The 18871-nt window shown below is 39.0% G+C and overlaps 1 protein-coding gene across 5 annotated transcripts in view; it reads left to right on the forward strand.

Moving 5' to 3' along the window:
- Nucleotides 1-18871, forward strand: part of NLGN1 (neuroligin 1) — a 415320-nt gene that overhangs the window by 386386 nt on the left and 10063 nt on the right. For 4 of the 5 annotated variants that reach the window (XM_056499192.1, XM_056499190.1, XM_056499191.1 and 1 more), the window contains one exon: nt 17483-17695. In XM_056499192.1, coding sequence (XP_056355167.1) covers nt 17483-17695 — 213 coding nt within the window. The remainder of the gene's footprint in view (nt 1-17482; nt 17696-18871) is intronic. The other variant, XM_056499194.1, reaches the window with a different exon arrangement.

Consider the following 18871-nt stretch of genomic DNA (forward strand, 5'->3'; position numbering starts at 1 on the left):
GCAGGTGCTGAGCTCATTTGCAGAAGGATCATTTTGGCTGCTCTGTGGCAATGCAAACCTGTGATGGACTTAACTGGGGTGGAAGTGGAGAAATCTTTGACATTGTTATCCCATCTTCTCCCATTTTTTCACAGTTTTAGCAGTCTTCATTTTTTTTTGAAGCTAATCTTCCTTCATCACGTTTTTATACTTTCTGCCTCTATTTTATTGCTGCTGTGCTCAGAAACCCCCTTCATTTTCAGTTTTATTAGTTAACTTAACTGATCTTCTTCCCCATTATTTGTCAGAGTTTTAAATGAGGTGCTGACCCCATTTTTTTGTGGTGTTCACTTCAATACCCTGTATTAACCAACGTGGTTGCCAAAATCAAGAGCTCAATTGCTGTGAACTCATGAAATCTTCAGGTCATGAAGGAACTGACTGACGAGAGCAGCAGATAATCATAAGCAAGGAACACAATTCAATAAACAGCATCCAATAATCTCAGACAAATACAACTGTCAGCTCTGTGCTGATGAATCACAGGCATGTTCCCAGCTTCTCGATTTCCCCTTCCTGACTCTCAGCACTCTCATTATTGGGAGAGTAAGAAGGTTGTTACTTTATCCTTCCAGCTTCCTTCTATTCCTAACAAAAATAGGAATACATTCCCAGTCTTCTAATATTTCTTTTGTTTTGGATTATTCTTCTCACTAAATAGTTGCAGTATTCTTTCCATTTAATGAAATGGTTTCAGCTTTCTCTCCTGTTTAATGAGTTGGAAAATTAGCATTGAATGAGAACAGTCCATGGCTTTGGTCTGTAGTTTAGGAAATCTGTGAGAAGAAAAGGAAACACTTGCAAAGGCTGTCTGCAGACTCAGGAATGGTATTCATTTTGCTTTTAAAATTTTATTTAGAGTACATATAAAGAGCTTAGAAATGAAAACAGATTCAGTTCAGCAGAAGGCAATGCTGTTGAAATACTAAAGCTTTTTTTCCCAAGACTATTATTTTTCAAAACAGTTTTTATCGGGTGCTTTTAAAATTTGTTCCTCAAATTCACTTGCATTTTTCTTCAAATGTACCTACATTTATGGCTAGCAATCTATAAGATCTCAGAAGGTTTTATTTACATTATTTAATCACAGATAGACTTCTGCATTCTGGCTCTTTTGTTGTTCTTAATATAGAGCTAATATGACAGTATGAGGTGCCCATTAGTGTTGTACTGTGTCACACTAAGGGATGAGATTGTGATTTTCTAATCTGCAGTGGTGTCTAAAGGTCATTGCAACAGCTCAGCTCCACAAGAATCTGTTTTATGGATAAGTCCATTACATGGAGTCACACATGTGGGATGAACAGGCAGCACAAGGAGGCTTTATCAGCCTGCAGCCCCCAAGGGTTGTGCACAACACAGGAAAATCCAATTAGAGCCACGGGGAGTTTTTCAATCTCTTAATCGGCATTGCAGCACTGCAGATGGATATTATTGCCCACTACTTAAACTTTATTACTCCATTTTTCTGTCTGTAGCCCTTCTCCCTGCCAGCCCACCTTGAAGAGACGGCAGGCACAGCCCTATAAAACTTTTTATGACCTTGGCATCTGCGCTGCTTTGTCTCATGAAGGACAAGCACAACTGTGACAACAAGAGGAGCCCAGCAAGGAGTGGAGCTGGTTTCAGCAGGGCAGGCTGCTCCCATCCTAGAGCCTCACCTGCCCCCAGTGACACAACCTGCAGCCCCTTTCAGAGGGTTTTGCTTTCCAGAGGAGAGGCAGGATGAGCTGGGCTGAGGCAGCAGGTGCTGGCTGCATTCGAGCCCTGGTTTGCACAGAGGTGCAGATTCATTGTGTGACCTTGCATCGAGTCACTTGACTTCCAGTGTTTCAGCTGGGCTATAAAATTGACTAAAAGCAGGACTTAAACCAGGCTCTGCATCCTGGGTAAATAACAGGCTCAGGGAAAACATATAGGGGGATGGGATTATGTTTTTGTGTCTTAAAATACCTTTCCTGACAGAAAGGGTGGGTTTGCCATGGATGAATAATCTGTTAGCATAAATTACTGTTATTTTCAGTGGTAACTTACCAGGTATATGTACAAAGAGTGATACAGTCTGCTTGATTTTATGGTACATTAACTTTGCCAGGATGCATTTATTATATTTAAAACCTGCTAGGTACCTGCAGTGGGAACAAAGATTGCGTAATTATTTTTTCTTTAGCTTGTGGGAAACCAAATGCTTTGAATATAAAAGATTCTAGGGGTGAAAAGTTCACTCAGTTCACCCCTCCATAGGGAGAGTATAGACAAAAGCTATCTGATTACTAATTTGAAAACAGATGAAAGGAACCAATATAGTGATGAAATAACTGCTACTTCCATTTCTGCCCTTTGTGTTATTGGAAACAGTAAATAGATGCAATAATTGAGCTGTGAAGCAAATTTTACATTATTTTTTAATAAGCATCTTCCCCAATCAACTAATCACTTTGAAATAGCTTCAGGTTTTGATTTCAAAACCTGTATGTGAGATTTTGTTGCAACAGCAACAAAGAGTAGGAAATGTCCCAATGTGCAGTCCCTGTTTTAAATGAGGAATGCAGAGTCTATGAAATTAATGGGAATATCTTCATTAAGTTCACGGGCTTTGCTGCTTCAGAGAACAATCATTTGTTCTGGAAGCACTGCAAAATCCCTATGAGAAAATTCATAGTAAGGATTTCCATTTTGCATGGCTGTTCCATACAGGTCTTGGGTGTGTTCATTCTTACACCCCAGCTTGGTTATTTATTATCTGATCTCATCATTTGTGTAATATCTGTGCCTCCTTATTCTCTCTGGCTTGTACACTGGTTAATGTACAAGCTCTGTACATTGTGGGGAGAGAGAATCTGTGTGGATACTGTGCTGTCCAGAAGGCTCTCTGATCTCTGTCAACAATTAAAGTCATTGATCCTGATATATAAGTATATATATATTACCAAAAAAAAAAATAAAAAAGAAATTTAAACCCACTACTACATTTTGAGAGCAGAGAACACCTTCCTAGTCCCACAACTCCTCCTATGCTTTGAACAGAAGGAATTCAAATTATATATATTTAAAATGTAAGAAGCCTAAGATACCAAGCAACAGCAGGATTTTGTCCATCCACCATAGAATTTTTTCAGTCAGCAGGTTTTTCAGTGCACAGAGCCTTTTCCCCATTTTCTACACTATTTTGGCATAGCTCTGGGAAGAGGGACAAAGGTAAAAGGAAGCATAAACTCTCCTACATGGCCAGTTCCCAGCAGCTATCAGGCAGTGATTTACAGTATTAAAGTAAATATTTTTCATAGCTTGCACAGCAGTGTTTGTGTTTAGCCACTTTTAGTGTGAGATATAACACATTGTTGACTGTGATGAATACACACTGGGAAACAATAGCTGGGGCAGAGCACAGCAGTATTTAAAAAGGGTTTAGAATGAAGCAGCAAATACAGAATTGAAAAAGTATGGAGAGAAAAAAAAATCAGTTCAAGGTTAGGGTAGATCCTCCCTGACAGAGACTGTCATAGCTTGACTTATTGACAGCAGAGGGGAGCACAGCATTCCAGCCACTGAAATGTTTTTAAGTGTCTTCCACAATGCTGTTAGTTTTTCAAACTTACAGAAAATAATTGCAATTTTGAGAAGAAAGGATAGAGCAGAATTTCTAATTTCCATCCTAGAAAGAGACACATTGTCTTAAAGCTACTGAGAGTAATTCTAAATAGTTAGGGACTTATTCTGTAGATTTTTTTAAAATCACGTGATTTTTCCACTAGAATTAGCAAAATGATTAATGTCTTCTTTGCATTTCACTGATGGATCATTGAAAAACAAAAGCCATTTGGTACCTTTTGTTCTGATGGAGGAAAGCAGCAAAGGTACACAAAATAATACTAAATGAAATGTCAAGTCATTGAGCCACTCCCTTTCCACAGTCTGCAGTCATTGCTGTTTCCAGAAGTTAGTTTTCCAGAAAAAAGGTGAACTTTCCTCCTTCAGTAACTGTCCTAAGTAAAGCAGGAGAACAAAATACTTTAACTGTCAAGTGATGTTCTACACAGTGACTACAAAGTTATGCACATGTTAACATGCTAAAGTTATGTTAGAAGCTGGGAAACCATAAAAAGATTAATCAAGCCAGCACATCAACTCATTGTATCCCACTGATCCTCCACTGAAAACAGCTGGTATTTTGCTAGAAGTACTCTGCCAGAAATGGGACGTGATTCAATATTGCAGCATCAGAGATGCCTTTGTTAACTGCAGCAATCCTTGGAGTCAGCAGAATTACTGTTGAGTATAAATACACTTTCTGACAAATCTCAAGCAGACCAAGAATGCAATCCCTTGCAATCAGCAGATGTGCTTTACATTCAGTAACTTTGTCAGGATGTTGTTTTGGATTGATGGTAATTACTGATGTGTCATTTGGGGTGTGTTGTTGAGCAAAGTCCATTAGAACTCAATTTGCTTCATCAGTTAGCACCCAGCTTACATTCTGCATCCACAATGGAATTCTAAAGGTGGGCATGAGGCTGGGGGAAAAATCTTCCAAATGCCACAATAATTCTGTTTTTCATGGCTGTGTCTACCAGATCCTATTTCTGCCCTTGGAATTCAGAGCCAGGTCCAACTCCCTCTTCCACTACAGCTTTCCTCTGTGATCTTGGCCTGTCACTCCTCTCTTTGTGCTGTCTCCTTGTTCCTCTAAATTGACTATTGCTATTAACTTATTATTCAAGGTGAGGATAAAAACATAATGCTCTGTAAACCATCCTTATTTCCAGAGTAATTCAAGGCAGTGTTTAAATGTCACAGAAAAAAAGAACAATAATAGAGCATTTATATTTTGTTCCCTCAACATTCTCCCTTAAGGAGCAGATCATGACTGAAATCAAAGAAGATCTTGGGACTTGGATTTGTGTGTGCCATATGGAAATGTCTGACTGAGAGGAGGGACAGGTGGCAGGTGTTGTGCAAGGATCTGCTCCAGGAGAACACAATGTCCTCTGCCTGGCTACTGCAGGATCCTTGAATCTTTTTTCTTTTTCTTTTTTTTTTTAAGATTATGATGCTGCAAGAAATCTGCTGTTCTCAGACTACAGAAAAGCTGTGAATTGAATTGGCTTAATAAGCCCTTTTTAATGTTATTTCCTCTTTCCCAACTTTTCCTTTTCACTTCCTTTACACAAACCCTAAGAACACTCTTTGTTGCCTCTCTAACATAGCCAAGCCCAGGGCTGTGGTGAGTTTTCAAGCCTTTTACAATAATAAACATCTAAAATCACCTGTTAATACCCACTGTCTGCAATCTTTATTTTCAGATGAGATGTGTGCTACCTTCAATTCATGTACCTGAATGAGGTTTCATGTCATAGTCCTGTTTCCACAGCTAAATACATTTCTTGGATGGGAGTGAAATATTTTCCCATTGTAAATAACACAGATAGCATTGCTGTCCATGCAAAAATACTGGGTTTAGTGACAAGCTTTGCATACATAACAAAATCCCTTGAAGGCCCAAGTTCTGTGACTTTTCTCCCCTTGAGTGTCTGTTCCTGTGCAATTAAGAGGCTGTTTTCAGTTACTTAAGAGAAACAAGTGGAGGAGAATAGAGCCCTAAGAAATGAACATTAGTTATCCCAAAAGGGACCTAGTGAGAATTGAAGCTTAAAAGGGTCTACACAGTTTAATTCATGTACCATCTGTTTTTGGGAAAATTAGCACAGATTAGATTTTCCAACTCATCTGAGGCTAAGAAAGTGCCTTTAGAACCTGTAGTATTTGCTTAAGTATTAAAAACAAATTAGCACCATTTTACTTACTGTGTGAGTCCTGTGCACATCAGCTCCCTTTGGAGTAAGCTGTAGGAATTGTGACAGCACAACAGCAAAGTGATGCCTCTCAGCCAGCCACTCCTTGTCATAAAGTTTCTTAGCTGCTTTATGGAAATGCTTGACATTCTTGTGCTCTTCTGAGCACTCTTTTGTTAGATGTGACCATTTTGTATAAATTCAGTTATTGCTCAGGGCTGAGAATCTGCTCCCTGTGACCTCTGACTGTTGTTCCTGCTCTCAGTTTGGCTGTAAGGTGGTGTTGTAATCTTAAAGACATCTAATTTAATGCAAAAGAAACAGAAGAATATAACCCTCAGACTCAAAGACTGTGTAATTGTATTGTATTGTATTACAGAATTACATTATAATTACAGGATAATTTAAAAAAAAAAAAAAAAAAGTTACATTTTAAAACACATGATGAAAAATTAAATAATTTAGGTTTTCTTGGTTCAGTTTTCCCCAGATTGCCACTTACCAGGTTTCTGTGCTCTGATGGCCAACAGGTGGAACCAGCCCTGCTGAATGAGGCTGTTGTGATACTCTCCAAGCAGGCAATATTGAACCCCAGGCTTCCTGCTGTGGACCAAGTACAGGGGCAGTAAATGCAAAGTTAGCATCTTTAACAGTGTATTCACCTCAGCTGGACTCCATTTTTCTTCCACTCTATTTGTTGCAAAAATCTTTAAATGTAGGGCAATCTCAGTTATTGGGAGTGGATGGCCTGTGTACACACATTTTGCTTTTCAGAGATTTCCAGGCTCTTACTTCAGCTTCCAGTCATCTCACACACTAATTCATGTTACACACTAATTCATCTCACACACTTAATTCTATGAAACATCAATTATTTTATCCTATTCATTAAATATTACTTAGTTGAGACACTTTGTTGATGCTGTATGTTTGATGCTGTGCCTATGAATGTAGTTACTAATGTGATGCTTTTACATTTCTCAAAAGATGAAAGGCCTGGAATTACACCCTTGGTTTGACCTGGCAACTTTTCTTCACTTGACTAGAATTAGATTTAGCAGAGCAATGACCCTGATCCATCATTTTCAGATGAAGTAGGGGCAATGCAAAGGATACTCACTGCACAAGGACAGGATGCAGCACCCAACAGAAAACTGGAGCCCTGCATTTAGTTGAGGTTGCAACATGCAGCCTTACAAAGAATGCTCTAATTGTAATTAAACAGAGTAAAATGTGAGCAAATAAAGACTTCAGGTTGGTGCTGCAAACACCAGGTGTTTTTTTACTGGTACTGTTTTGGGGAATGGAACTTTATTTGGTGAAGCCTGGATATGAAGATGGTGATTGCACGAGCCTGTGTGTGCCCATGTGCTGAAGCATTTTTTACTAATACCTCTAAATAAAGGTATTCCAGCTTTGCTTTTGTGGTTCCATGATGCCAGCTGGAAAGGGAAACTCAGAGCACTGCAAGGCTTGTTCTGGTGCTCCAGAAACCCACTGTGAGTTAATCGGTGATTTTTCACAGAAGACATCTAATCTATAAGTATAAATTACTTTTCACTCCTATTATGCCTTAATTGAAGTGCACCAATGTGAAACTGCAATAGACAGAGCTTCAGTAATTCCAGCCTCAATTAACTTTGTGTGGATTGGAGTCTTTTTTCCTTCCTTTTCCATGGACTAAGGATAATTCTTTGAAATCCTGTATTTATTTAAATTGTTGCTAGAATAGTTAGGGGATATGCATGTGATGAGGTATTCTATAAGACCACTCTGAAGACACAGGCAGGAGTTGTGTGTATGATCTATAAATTAATACATATCTTTTTATGTCCTACTGTTTTGTTTAACAGCTGTACCATCAGCAGTAGCCAAATCCTTCAGGATTCTGCTGGGAAGGAATAGTTTAATAGCAATCATTTTTTGGGTAAATGGCAGTTACCATCTCTGTAACAGCTACCCTCATCCCATCCTTGACTTTTCTTCAGCTCCCTGCCTATAAGACACAAAATGTGTGCTGCAGCAGAGTAAAATCACAGTGAAGAAATAAAGCACCTTGCTGTCTGGAATAGGAAATTCAGACACAGCAGAAAGCAAAAAATTATACTAGGAGAGGCAGGATGCTGTGTAGGAAGAGAACAGACATATGGTGATGCAGTTAATTCTAGTTACTTCACATTTTACCAGAACTGATATATATTTACCAGAAAATTAGATTTGATGCCTCTGTCTGGGTATATATGCTCTTACAAATGTTTCTGGTGCTCAGTTAATAGCAATGAGAACAGCATAAGAACCCCACTAGCACTGTGGATTAAAATAGTTGTTTACAACACATTTTTGTTACAGACCTCCCCAAGTTTTCCCTCGTGGCTCAGATGGTCAAAAAAACATGTTTGTGTTTGCTTTTACTTGGTTTGCTCTTCTGAATGATCTTCTGCCACTGATAAAAAGCCCACAGACTCTGAGAGGTCTGTGGGCTCTCTATCAGTAGTGCATATTTATCAGTTTCACAACAGGTACAAAGTGGAAAACCTGCTGTATTCCTTAGCTTTCTCACTGCTGGCTAAAGTCCTTTTTGTGAGTAAGAATATTGCCAGCCTGCTGCTCACTGAGGTAGCACTGCACATGGTGCTGCAGGTGTGGGGGTGGTGGCACAGGTAGGACAAGGAGTTTTCACCCCAGACAGATGGAGAGAGCGTGGCAGGCTGTTATCACTGGGGTGAAAATATTGCCACGTGCTGCTGAGGGTTTGTTTAGTAATAGATGGAGGGTGTGCCCCAAGCTTGTTTCAAAGAGAGTGGTGGACACACAGAAATCCACATGAATAACAGAACTCCGAGAATGATGTTGTTGCTGGTTAAATAGGACTAAGCTTTGCAAAAAGAGAAGGGAAGAGGAAAGGTGGGGGAAGAGAGAAAGAAGGAAAACAGAAGAGTTTTATTTCTCAGGCTTTCTCAAAATTTATTAATTTCCCAGTATTGTCTTCACTGAGCAGGCCACACAAGCCAGATCTTGATTATTTAAGTCTGATGTGTTGTTTAACTCAATATTCAAAAATATTCAAAAGCAAGGCAGGATTTTTGTGACCTCTACCTGTATTCTACTGTTCATAAAACTTTCCTGAATTGAATCTTATCTCAACAGTCACACATTCCAAAGGCCTCCAGTTGAGATTTAAGAATGCAAGCAATGACAAACTGAATGGAGTTCTTCATAAATTGCTCCAATGGTCAACCTTTTCCATTTATTTTCAAATAAAGATATTTAAGTTCACAGTAAATTAGCACCATAATTTCTGTCTTCTGATTGAAAGATTGCACTTCCAAATAGCTGCTAGCTTCTAACTAGTGATTTGCATATGAAGTTTTACATGAAGACTTCTAACTTCCTTTTCATCAGCTCATAGAATATATATTAACATTGATTGGACCCTCATTGCAAATCTCAATACTGGGAAGAAGAATCAAAAATTATGGCACTGTTCCTCTCAATGGAACTTTTATTTTTTTTTTTTTAATTTCTAAATTATTAATATTCCCTTCTAGGGAAATTAAACCCATCCTTTCTCTCATTTACCACATAGTCAAAATTCTGACCAACTGCATGGTATTATTGGAATAAAAAGCATTTATATAGAGCCAGAGTGACCATTATAAAGTAAAGATTAATTCCAGGCTAAAGTCAGAAAAAATACTCTCTGGCTTGTAATAATCAAATAAAATATATTACCTAAAAGATGTGAACTGCATGTAGTTCTCAGTAGCTGCACATATTATGCAGCTTATTATACAGGAAAAAATTATTGGATATATTTTGTTGGAAGATTTTCAAGTCCCATCTGGGCAATCTTCAAATGCTGAACTCATTTTGCCCAAATTTTGAATGAAAATGGAAAGCAGAGTTTTATGGGGTCAGTTTCCATCTTTAAAGCCTTGCACATTAAGAACATTGATATTTGTTAACTCCCCTTTATAAAATCTCTTCTGGGTTTGTAGCTGCTGCCTTGAGTTGCATCATCTAAAGTTAAAAGTGATGGAATATTGCATGAAAGACAAGCATGTCTTAATGCCTGGTTCCTGAGCTTGCAATGAAAATGGGGGTGCTGAGAGACCCTAGGAAAGGGCAGATACGTGGTGCAATGTGCTGTGGGCTGCTTAATTTTGCATATTGCACTACTTGAAGTAAATAGGGCTGGAGCAGCTGTGCACTCAGTCCTGGTGAAGATGAGAATCTCTCCCTCAGGGCATTGCTTTCCTCTGCCAAGTAGGACAGTCAAGAGCTGGGTTTGACTCTGGACTTTTCTGTTCTCTCACTGTTTGGGCTTTGGCTGAGTGTTTTGAAAGGATCAGTCCGTGTCTGATTTTTGTTATTCCACTCATTATCCTGTAAGATTTTGGTTTGTCCATTCTGTCTTTTAGGGATGATTTTATTTATATTTTTGTAAAAGTTCTCAGATGATGTTTCATAAGAGCACTGCTAGTGGATTGCTTAGTAATACAATGTTCATTTCCTGTGAAGACTTTATACAACTTAAAAATACATTAAACTAAAACTTGAGTTGCCCTAGAGCTTGATCCAGCCATGTACTATGATTTTCACCCTGTGGAAGGCATTGAAGCAGATGTTCTCTGATAGCAATAGAACTTCTTGGTTTTTTTCCAAAATGACAATATTCATAGGTACCTGCTATTCTCTGTGGCAAACCCCATTTTTTTTCTTGTATTTTTCACAGAAGAGGAGACATTCAAATCAAAGCCACTCCAGCTGCCTCTTGTGTCCACCCATGCCATAATATCATTCACCAGTTCTTAGGGCTCCCTTCTCCTTCCTAATGCATGTCAGCACGTATCAATTAAAATCTTGTACAATTAGTATCTGCAGCTGTGTTTCTGAGACTGGGCTCACCTCCTCCTTTTCTTTTTTGCTTTTACAGCCCAACCAGAAATCAGTATTAAAGATCTCATCTAGTGGTCTGGCCCCATTGCTTACAGAGCTCTCAAAGTGTCTCTGAGATTGTTATCAGACTTTCCTTTGCCTTCAGTAAAGATCATCTACAATAAGTTGTCTCAGAGCTGATCTCTCCTGTGGCTGTGCTGTGCCTGGAGCAGGGGCTGGCAAGCAGAGAGCCTGTTGATCCCTGTTCCCTCTGCCCCAGCCTGCCCCACACCACAGCACCCTGTGCACCCATGGGATGGGCACAGGGACAGGGCTGGAATATCAATATCAGCCCCACAGAAAATACCCAGCATTGAGAGCCTCCCCACAACTCCCCTGACATGGCAGAAAAGGCAGAGTGGGATATCAGCACTGACAATGTGGAGCAGAGGCAGATACTGATTTTCAAAGCACTCTCAGACTTTTATCATCTCTTTACTGAAACTTTAAAGGCAGAGTCACCCTCTTCTCACAGCTTTCAAAGAATGATGGATTTATAATGTTTCAGCATCTACAGGATGCTTAGAATTGTAGAATCATAGGATGGATTGTGTTAGACCCTAAAGATTATCTAGTCTAACCCCCTGCCATGAGCAGAGACACCTTCCACTGTCCCAGATTGCTCCAAGTCCCATCCCACCTGGCCTTGGACAATTCCAGGGATCCAGGGACAGCCACAGCTTCTCTGGGCACCCTGTGCCAGGGCCTCACCACCCTCACAGGCAAGAATTTCTTCAGATATCCTCCCCTTTTGTAGGCTCCAGCCACTTCACTAATATTAATTCAAAGGATTTAGTACCCAGGGAGGAGTGATAAAAATTGCAACAATGCTGAAATAGCACATCAGAGTTCATAGATCATCACACACTTTCTTCCATGCATACTTACAAAATGACAAATGACATATTGACAAGCTTGTGTACTTATTGATTCAACCCTGTAAATTGTTTACTTTGGTGAACTGATTGGGAAATTCCAAAGGCTGACTGCTGGGGCAGCAGCACTGCCCAAAGAAGTCCCCATCCCTGGAGGGATTTAAAAGATGTGTAGATGTGGCACCTGGGGACATGGTTTAGTGGTTGGCTTGGCAGTGCTGGGTTAATGGTCTTAAAGATCTTTTCCAGCCTGAATAATTCCATGATTCTGTGACTCTTGGTCTGAAGCAGCCAGGAAAGAGTGCATCAGGATGCAGCATGGTACTACACACATTTCAGGGAGTTAAGCTAAAATCTTGCACTTCTGAAATCATTAATCTCATTACTAATATGTATGTGGCAGAAAGCTACAGAAATAGGCAGGAACTTTGCTAATGTTGCAATCACTTTTCTGTATATGAAATGAATTTCATACAAAACACCTGCTTGAGCAGCATTTTCAGAATACTTGCTTGTCTCATTCTCAAGCAGAGGTACATTGCAGATGTCTGTAGAGGAATATTTTTCATGCACTGAATAGTTCATTTTCTCTTACATTTTTCTTATGGGAGTTCCTAGTTCTTTTAGTCACCTTATCCCCTATCCATGACTAAAATATGCCATTAAAATTAGGAAGTGCTGGTCAGCAAAGCGAGGAGCAGTATCCTCTGTTTCATGAATATCACATGTACATTAATGTTCACAGGGCTGCCCATGTAAATCATTCAGATTACTTAGCTGATGTGAATTCTAGAGAAATGGCTAAGATGGAAACAAATGTGCTCTTTAAGTTTATCCAGCTCTCTTAAAATTTGTTTGTCTTGCTCACATTCCTATCTGAGTAAGTATAATTTGAAGGGCAGTGGAAAATTTCTGTACATGGCAATTACCATTCAATATTAATAGAAGGTGTTGAACTAAAGTCCTATGCAATGAATCCAGAGGGAATGCAAATTCTTCCCTCAAAAACTACTCTGCTTCCTTCCACTATGCATTGGTGCATTTATACTTGTACAATTTAACATTTGCTTTTAACAAAATTAAAGCTGGCATTTGACTGCACAGGAAATTGTAACTGGAAACTTAGCTAAATTATTATAACACATTCCTAAACAGGTGGGTAGCATTAAAGCCTTAAGTGTTGCTGCTTTCAGAGACAGAACTCTTGGAAAAAGCCCTTTAAGCATGTCAGGCCAATTTTTATATGCTCTTGTGCTTTATTTTTAGAGCAGCATTTGTTATTGTGTATTTTCTCAAGGGCAGACATTTTATTTTGTGTGTCCAGCATGACATTCTGCCCCTCACTTCCATCCAGCCACGAAGGTCACTGTGTCATCAAACATACAGACAGAACTCGTTAGAGGGATGGTTTGGGTCTCCTGTGATGTGAAATGGCACTTTCATACCCACCAGCCTGCACCTGGTCTCTCACTGCATCACTGGCTTGCAGCAGTCCCTCACATTAAGAAAAATTCTGTCTTCACCTCCCTCTCTGCATTAATTTGAATCTTCAAATTAGGACAGAGCTTAAAATAATTCAAACTACCTAAGGTTCTCAACTAAATATTTTAAGTTTCCCAAGCCCATTATTTTATTTATTCTTCAAAAATGCTGGAATCATAGTAGAAAAAAATTTGTCTGAATGGCAAGCAGAAATCATTACCCAGCCAGATAAGCCTATAAAGCATTAAGATTTATCTTAATACAAAATAGAGGGCCTGGTTGTGGCACTTTCTGCATATTTGTCTAACAGACATGTAACAGAGAAATGGTCCAAATGAGCTTAATAAATCTCTTTCTTAAACTCACAAAAGACCACATCCTCACTTCCATAATTCTATTAGAGTCTGCTCCTCTGGAGGAGATAAAAGAAGAGATAACCTCTTCATTCAGAATATAAAATAGCAATTGTTCAGCTGATGATTGGAATATTTCCAGTAGAAGGACTTAATTATGGAACAAAATTAGCTCAATCTGACCTTTTCAGAGAATAATGCAAAACTAAGTTTTTTGAAAATGTCTTCCTGGAATAACTGAAATAAGGAATAATTTACTTCCCTCTTTTTACAAGAGCAAAAGGTGGCAGAATATGATAGCAGCATTCTTGGTGAGATGACAATCCAAGGATAATAATAAGACAGTATGTGCAGAAAGAGATAATATATTTTAATAGACTAGCTGATACAGTTTAAAAACAGAGAAGCTTCCAGACACACAAGACCTTTTCAGCAAGAGCAGGTTTCCCTCAGTGACTCAAAATTGCCAGCTTAGTAAGAAGATGCTGTAATGGCTGTGTCATAGGAATGCACCAAGATGTTTGGTATCTATATCCATTACACACTGAAAGCTCCTCTTGGGATAAAGACAAAGCATATTGTTCCAATCTCTGCTTTATCTCTGTGATAAATAGGAATAAGTACCTGCACCCACAGACCAACAGGCTGGGGTGATGCTGGTGTTAAAGCATTTCCCTCACTTCTATGCATTTATCTGTATTGAGGCACTCCTCACCAGGAAAAGAAAAAAAAAAGCCACAAACTGGAAAGAAAAACCTCATCTGTTTTATCACTCCCATCTCTGATTTCATGACATTCTGAATGCTCCTAAGCCATGCTGATACCACTGCATGCAAGAAAAAAAGGCATGAACAGGTGGTGATATTAACAGGCTTCTTATGGTTCTGAAAAATGAGATAGAAATGTTTCATGTCATGAAAGTCAACATCAATCATCATCCATCTTGGGCAGATATGGAAATCAGCCAGTGTGGTTCTTGCTGAGGAGGTGTGAGATATTTCTTTTGCATCAGAGCTGTTGCTCTGGACACAAGTCATAATTTGTTTAATATAGATGAATGAGGAGAATATTACTAACACGGCCTTTTTTTAATTTTTTTTTAAATAAACTGAAAGCTCCCCCTCCTGGCACATTCCCTGAACTGAATGCAAGGTTCCTGACATCTACTTTAAGCAACAGGAGATTCATGAAGATTCTTTAAAAGTAGTGTATTTATAATCTCCCAAGGATTTCCCATTTCCCCATATAGCTATGAGACTTGATATGAACTGATTTGACACCAGGGGTTTGCCCTGTCAAAGACTTTGCCTTATAATTTTAATCTGTTGCTTTTCCAGGCAAGGATTTATGGTTTCTACTTTGGTAGAATATCATACAAACATATACAAATATATACATATTATACAAACTTTTTCTGAAAGTTTGAGTGCTCACATTTGTGTTCCTTCAGAGTGATCAGTTTAGCTCAGCCATAACCCCACCATCTAATTTCCTAATAAATGCCTTGGAATAATTTTGAGAAATCTACTGGATCTCTTAGAAGCAATGCTGCAGCTCTGCTGAGAGCAGATCCTGGCCAGGCTCAGGGAATCTGGAAGCCAGGGAAAGCAAAAAAGCAAAGAGGGACATGTTTATGTCACAGTTTTGGTAACTGCTGGAGCTGCTCCCATCTCATTGCTCTCTGTGCTTGGGGACAGCCAGCCCCTCCAATGCCTTGAATCAGTGCAGTCACTTATGTGCTTAATGTGATGAGCTGATCTGTCTCTGAATTTCCACAGCCATGCACTTATGCAAAGGAAGGGGAGATTTTCCCAGCCACAGGATCCTGTACTTCCCATAAATTCCTGTGTTTTAATTTTGTTTCAGTCCCTGGTACCATCCCTCAACTCCAGGCAGGCTGGCAAAGCCAGTGACACTGGTTAGGGAGCTTTCATTGGATTTCCCATCATATCAAACACATCATCTCTCCATGTCCTTAAAAATTATTTATGGGGAACAAGGTTTCACTGGAGCATGAAGACAAGAATGGATGTTCCTGTGCAGGCAGGACTGGGGCCATGCCTTCACACAGCCATGCACACCAACCCTCTGGCCACACAGAGCAAAGTGAAGGAGCATCAGGCAGAGTAAAATAACATCAACATAATCTCAGCTCAGTGCTGAGCTGTAATAGTAAAGTGAGAATTAATGATTGAATGAATTAGGACTATGTCTTCCTTTCTAGGCTTCTGAATACCAAGGGGTTTTTTTCTTCTATAGCAGTGATGCTACTTTGCTTTTTTTTGCAGATGGATAATAAATATGGCAGGTTTCAGTTGTAGAAGAGAGGTTATTTTAAAGTCTAGCATAGAGTAACCATTTGCTACAGATACAATGAATGAAGTATGTCTATTAGACTTGGTACATTAGGTCTGGAAGTGGGAGAATTGCTGGCCTGGCACCTTCTGCCACTTTCCTCTTCCCTCTCTGTGGTTACAAAAATCAGGATTGACCTACACAAACAAAGCTGCTCGCCCTAAATGGAGCAGAGCTGAGGCAGTGAGGCCAATGAGCTTTCAGTGTCATTTACAGCAAAGAAGGGCTGCCAGTATAAAAATCTCTATTTATGTATTTACAACATCAAATGCAATTTGAAGCTAAATCAGAGTAATATTAAAGTAACAAAGGACACTTCATTATATCCCTGAATATAGGTACACACGTGCACCTATCTGTATTCTTAAATCCTTGCTATATAGATGTATATGCACATGTGCCTTCTTAGAAATGTCTTAAAAGCTGCTTTTATTGTCATAATGAAAGAGTAGGACTCCTTTGAGAGCCATTTGTCTGCAAAACTACTGTAAACTTCCTTTGAGTAGGCTGTCTGCACTCAAGAGAGTTGAATCAGTAGAACTTTGACGAGACTAGAAGACCCACTGATATCTAATTAACGTGGAAATAATTGTTGTAATCGTTGCATTTCTCTACAAAGCATGTGCTGAAAAGCAGTTACACGATTTAGTGAGCATCAATCAGTTTGATATGCAAATGGAGGCATGGACTACTTCATAATGCTGGTAGTATTTAAACATTTGTTTATTAAGCTGAGAAAATTGGAAATGTCAATAAATGGGGTCCAAAAGCAATGTCTTTTATCAGCAGAGACTTTCTTCAGAGCTTTTGCTGTGCATCTTTTGGAGTCAGAGGCTCTAATGACAAGAGTACAGCAATGTTAAATGTGAAGGCACTGCTGGGAGTAAAGTGTGGAACAGTCATTCCTGCACCTGACACATTCCAACACTTTTCCTCCAGGAATAAAAGGGAGCAATTGTAGTGTTCTCCAGATTACCCCTGAGCTCTTACCTTTTCACTCTTAAGGGGTCATGGAAACAACCTAAATTGTCTTTATCCATTTAATGTAGATTCAATTAACTCAGGTTAATGACTCTGGGATGGAGCTCAGGGAGTTGAGAGCTGTTCCCATTGTTCAGCCTGGCTTGTCCTGTGACATAAGCTGCATTTTTGGGTGGAGAAAAAAGTAAAAGACAATGAGTTGCCAAGACAGGATTAGACAGAGTCTACAGGGAAGTGTAATAATTGCATCTCAGGCACATGCAAAGCTCATGGCTGCATCCAAGTACAGAAAAGCAACACAGAGTTGATCAAATTGTGTACAAAACAACTGCATCTTTTCTATTTCCTAAACTTTTAAACTCAGTACAATCAACACAAAATCTTTGGGAGTAATAATCTGTGACCTGTTAAGATTTAGATGAGTATTTTGCCTGGGATGTATCTTCATCTTTGCTGCATATATTTATCATGGCCAAAAGAGTGGATACCAAATATTTTTTATTTCATGAGGAGTGTAAAATTGCAAATTGATCCCAGGGACTGTGGAAAATTTTGCAATTGCACGATATTTAATGGTATATACTTCTGAAATCTCACCTGGAAGATTTTGACAGGAACTCTCAGAAGAACCCTTGCTAACCCTTTCTCTTTTCTTCTACTTTAACAGGATTTCTGAGCACTGGGGACCAAGCAGCAAAGGGAAACTATGGCCTCCTTGATCTAATTCAAGCTCTGAGATGGACTAGTGAAAACATTGGGTTCTTTGGTGGAGACCCATTGCGAATAACTGTTTTTGGATCTGGGGCAGGCGGTTCCTGCGTCAATCTCTTGACTTTATCCCATTATTCTGAAGGTAACCGTTGGAGCAATTCAACCAAAGGTATTATGCAGGTTGCAAATTTTGACAATTTTGGTGTCTGCATGCCACCACCATTAGTACTATGTGATGTTCTGTATATTCTCTTTGTTTCTATGAACTGTTGAGTTCAGCTCAATATTAAGAAACTTTTTGAAGGCTGTACAAGCCTCCTTCTCCCTCAGCTCTTCTGTGCATGTTTAAATTTTGGGTCACTTTCTTCTTTTTCCTATGGAGCTTTGTAGAATCACTTTATAGCAGACTTCTGAACAGCATTTTCTTGGTGCATCATTTTTGTCTCTTTTCTTTCTTACCTAAGGGTGTCTTTTTTGGAAAATCAGTCAGTCATGCTCACAGTAGATGAGGTCATCTATATTCAGACAGTTGTGAAAGGCATGTTTAGTTCCTCCTGAGGAGCAGAATTTAAAGAAAACTAAAATGACACTGTTTCTCTTTTCAGGCTAACAGCTGAATTTCTTAAAACTATTATTTTGTGTGAAGGAAACAAGTAACTAGTTCAGAAATCTTTTGTCTGAAACTGCATGGACTTCACTTGCTGTCATCTAATAAAAGAATCGTTGAATGTTTTCGCATGCATGATCCAAAATTGTCAAAGCATCCAAGTTGCAAATGGATTTCCTTCTATATGTTTTTTTCCTATTCCATAACTAACACCTTTTCTCTCTAGTTGAGGCAGGCAGCAGGGAATTAAAATCATGCTGTTTGAGGCACCCAACTTATTCTATGATTTTTTTGCACAACAGTTTCACACAGTGTCTCTCATTTGCATGGCTATTGCTTATTGATCATGTTACTTTTGTCTTACTGTTTTCACATATATTTTATCTCTATTAGTTTTACCAGGGACACCACACTGTGCCCTGTGCATATAATCCTCCACTAATTTATATTGCTGTCTCTCCATGGGGGACTAATTGGCTGGTCATAAAAACGTAATTCTGCTGACATTAAAAGAGCTGCATTTCCCCAAAGTCATGTTACAAAGACCACTGAGGTCAATAGAAGTGAGAGATTATTTAGACCATGCCATTATGCTTTTTTAAATGAGAGAAAAATACAACTTTTACAAGAAGAGCCAAGTCTATTTTCACAATTTGGTTTTTTAATGTAATCTTTTTTTTCTTCCATAACTACCTGAATTTAAATAGGAGATATTTAAAATATGCTTGTAAGAACAGG

The sequence above is a fragment of the Oenanthe melanoleuca genome, chromosome 9 (genome assembly GCF_029582105.1).
Source record: "Oenanthe melanoleuca isolate GR-GAL-2019-014 chromosome 9, OMel1.0, whole genome shotgun sequence".
Lineage (NCBI taxonomy): Eukaryota > Metazoa > Chordata > Aves > Passeriformes > Muscicapidae > Oenanthe > Oenanthe melanoleuca.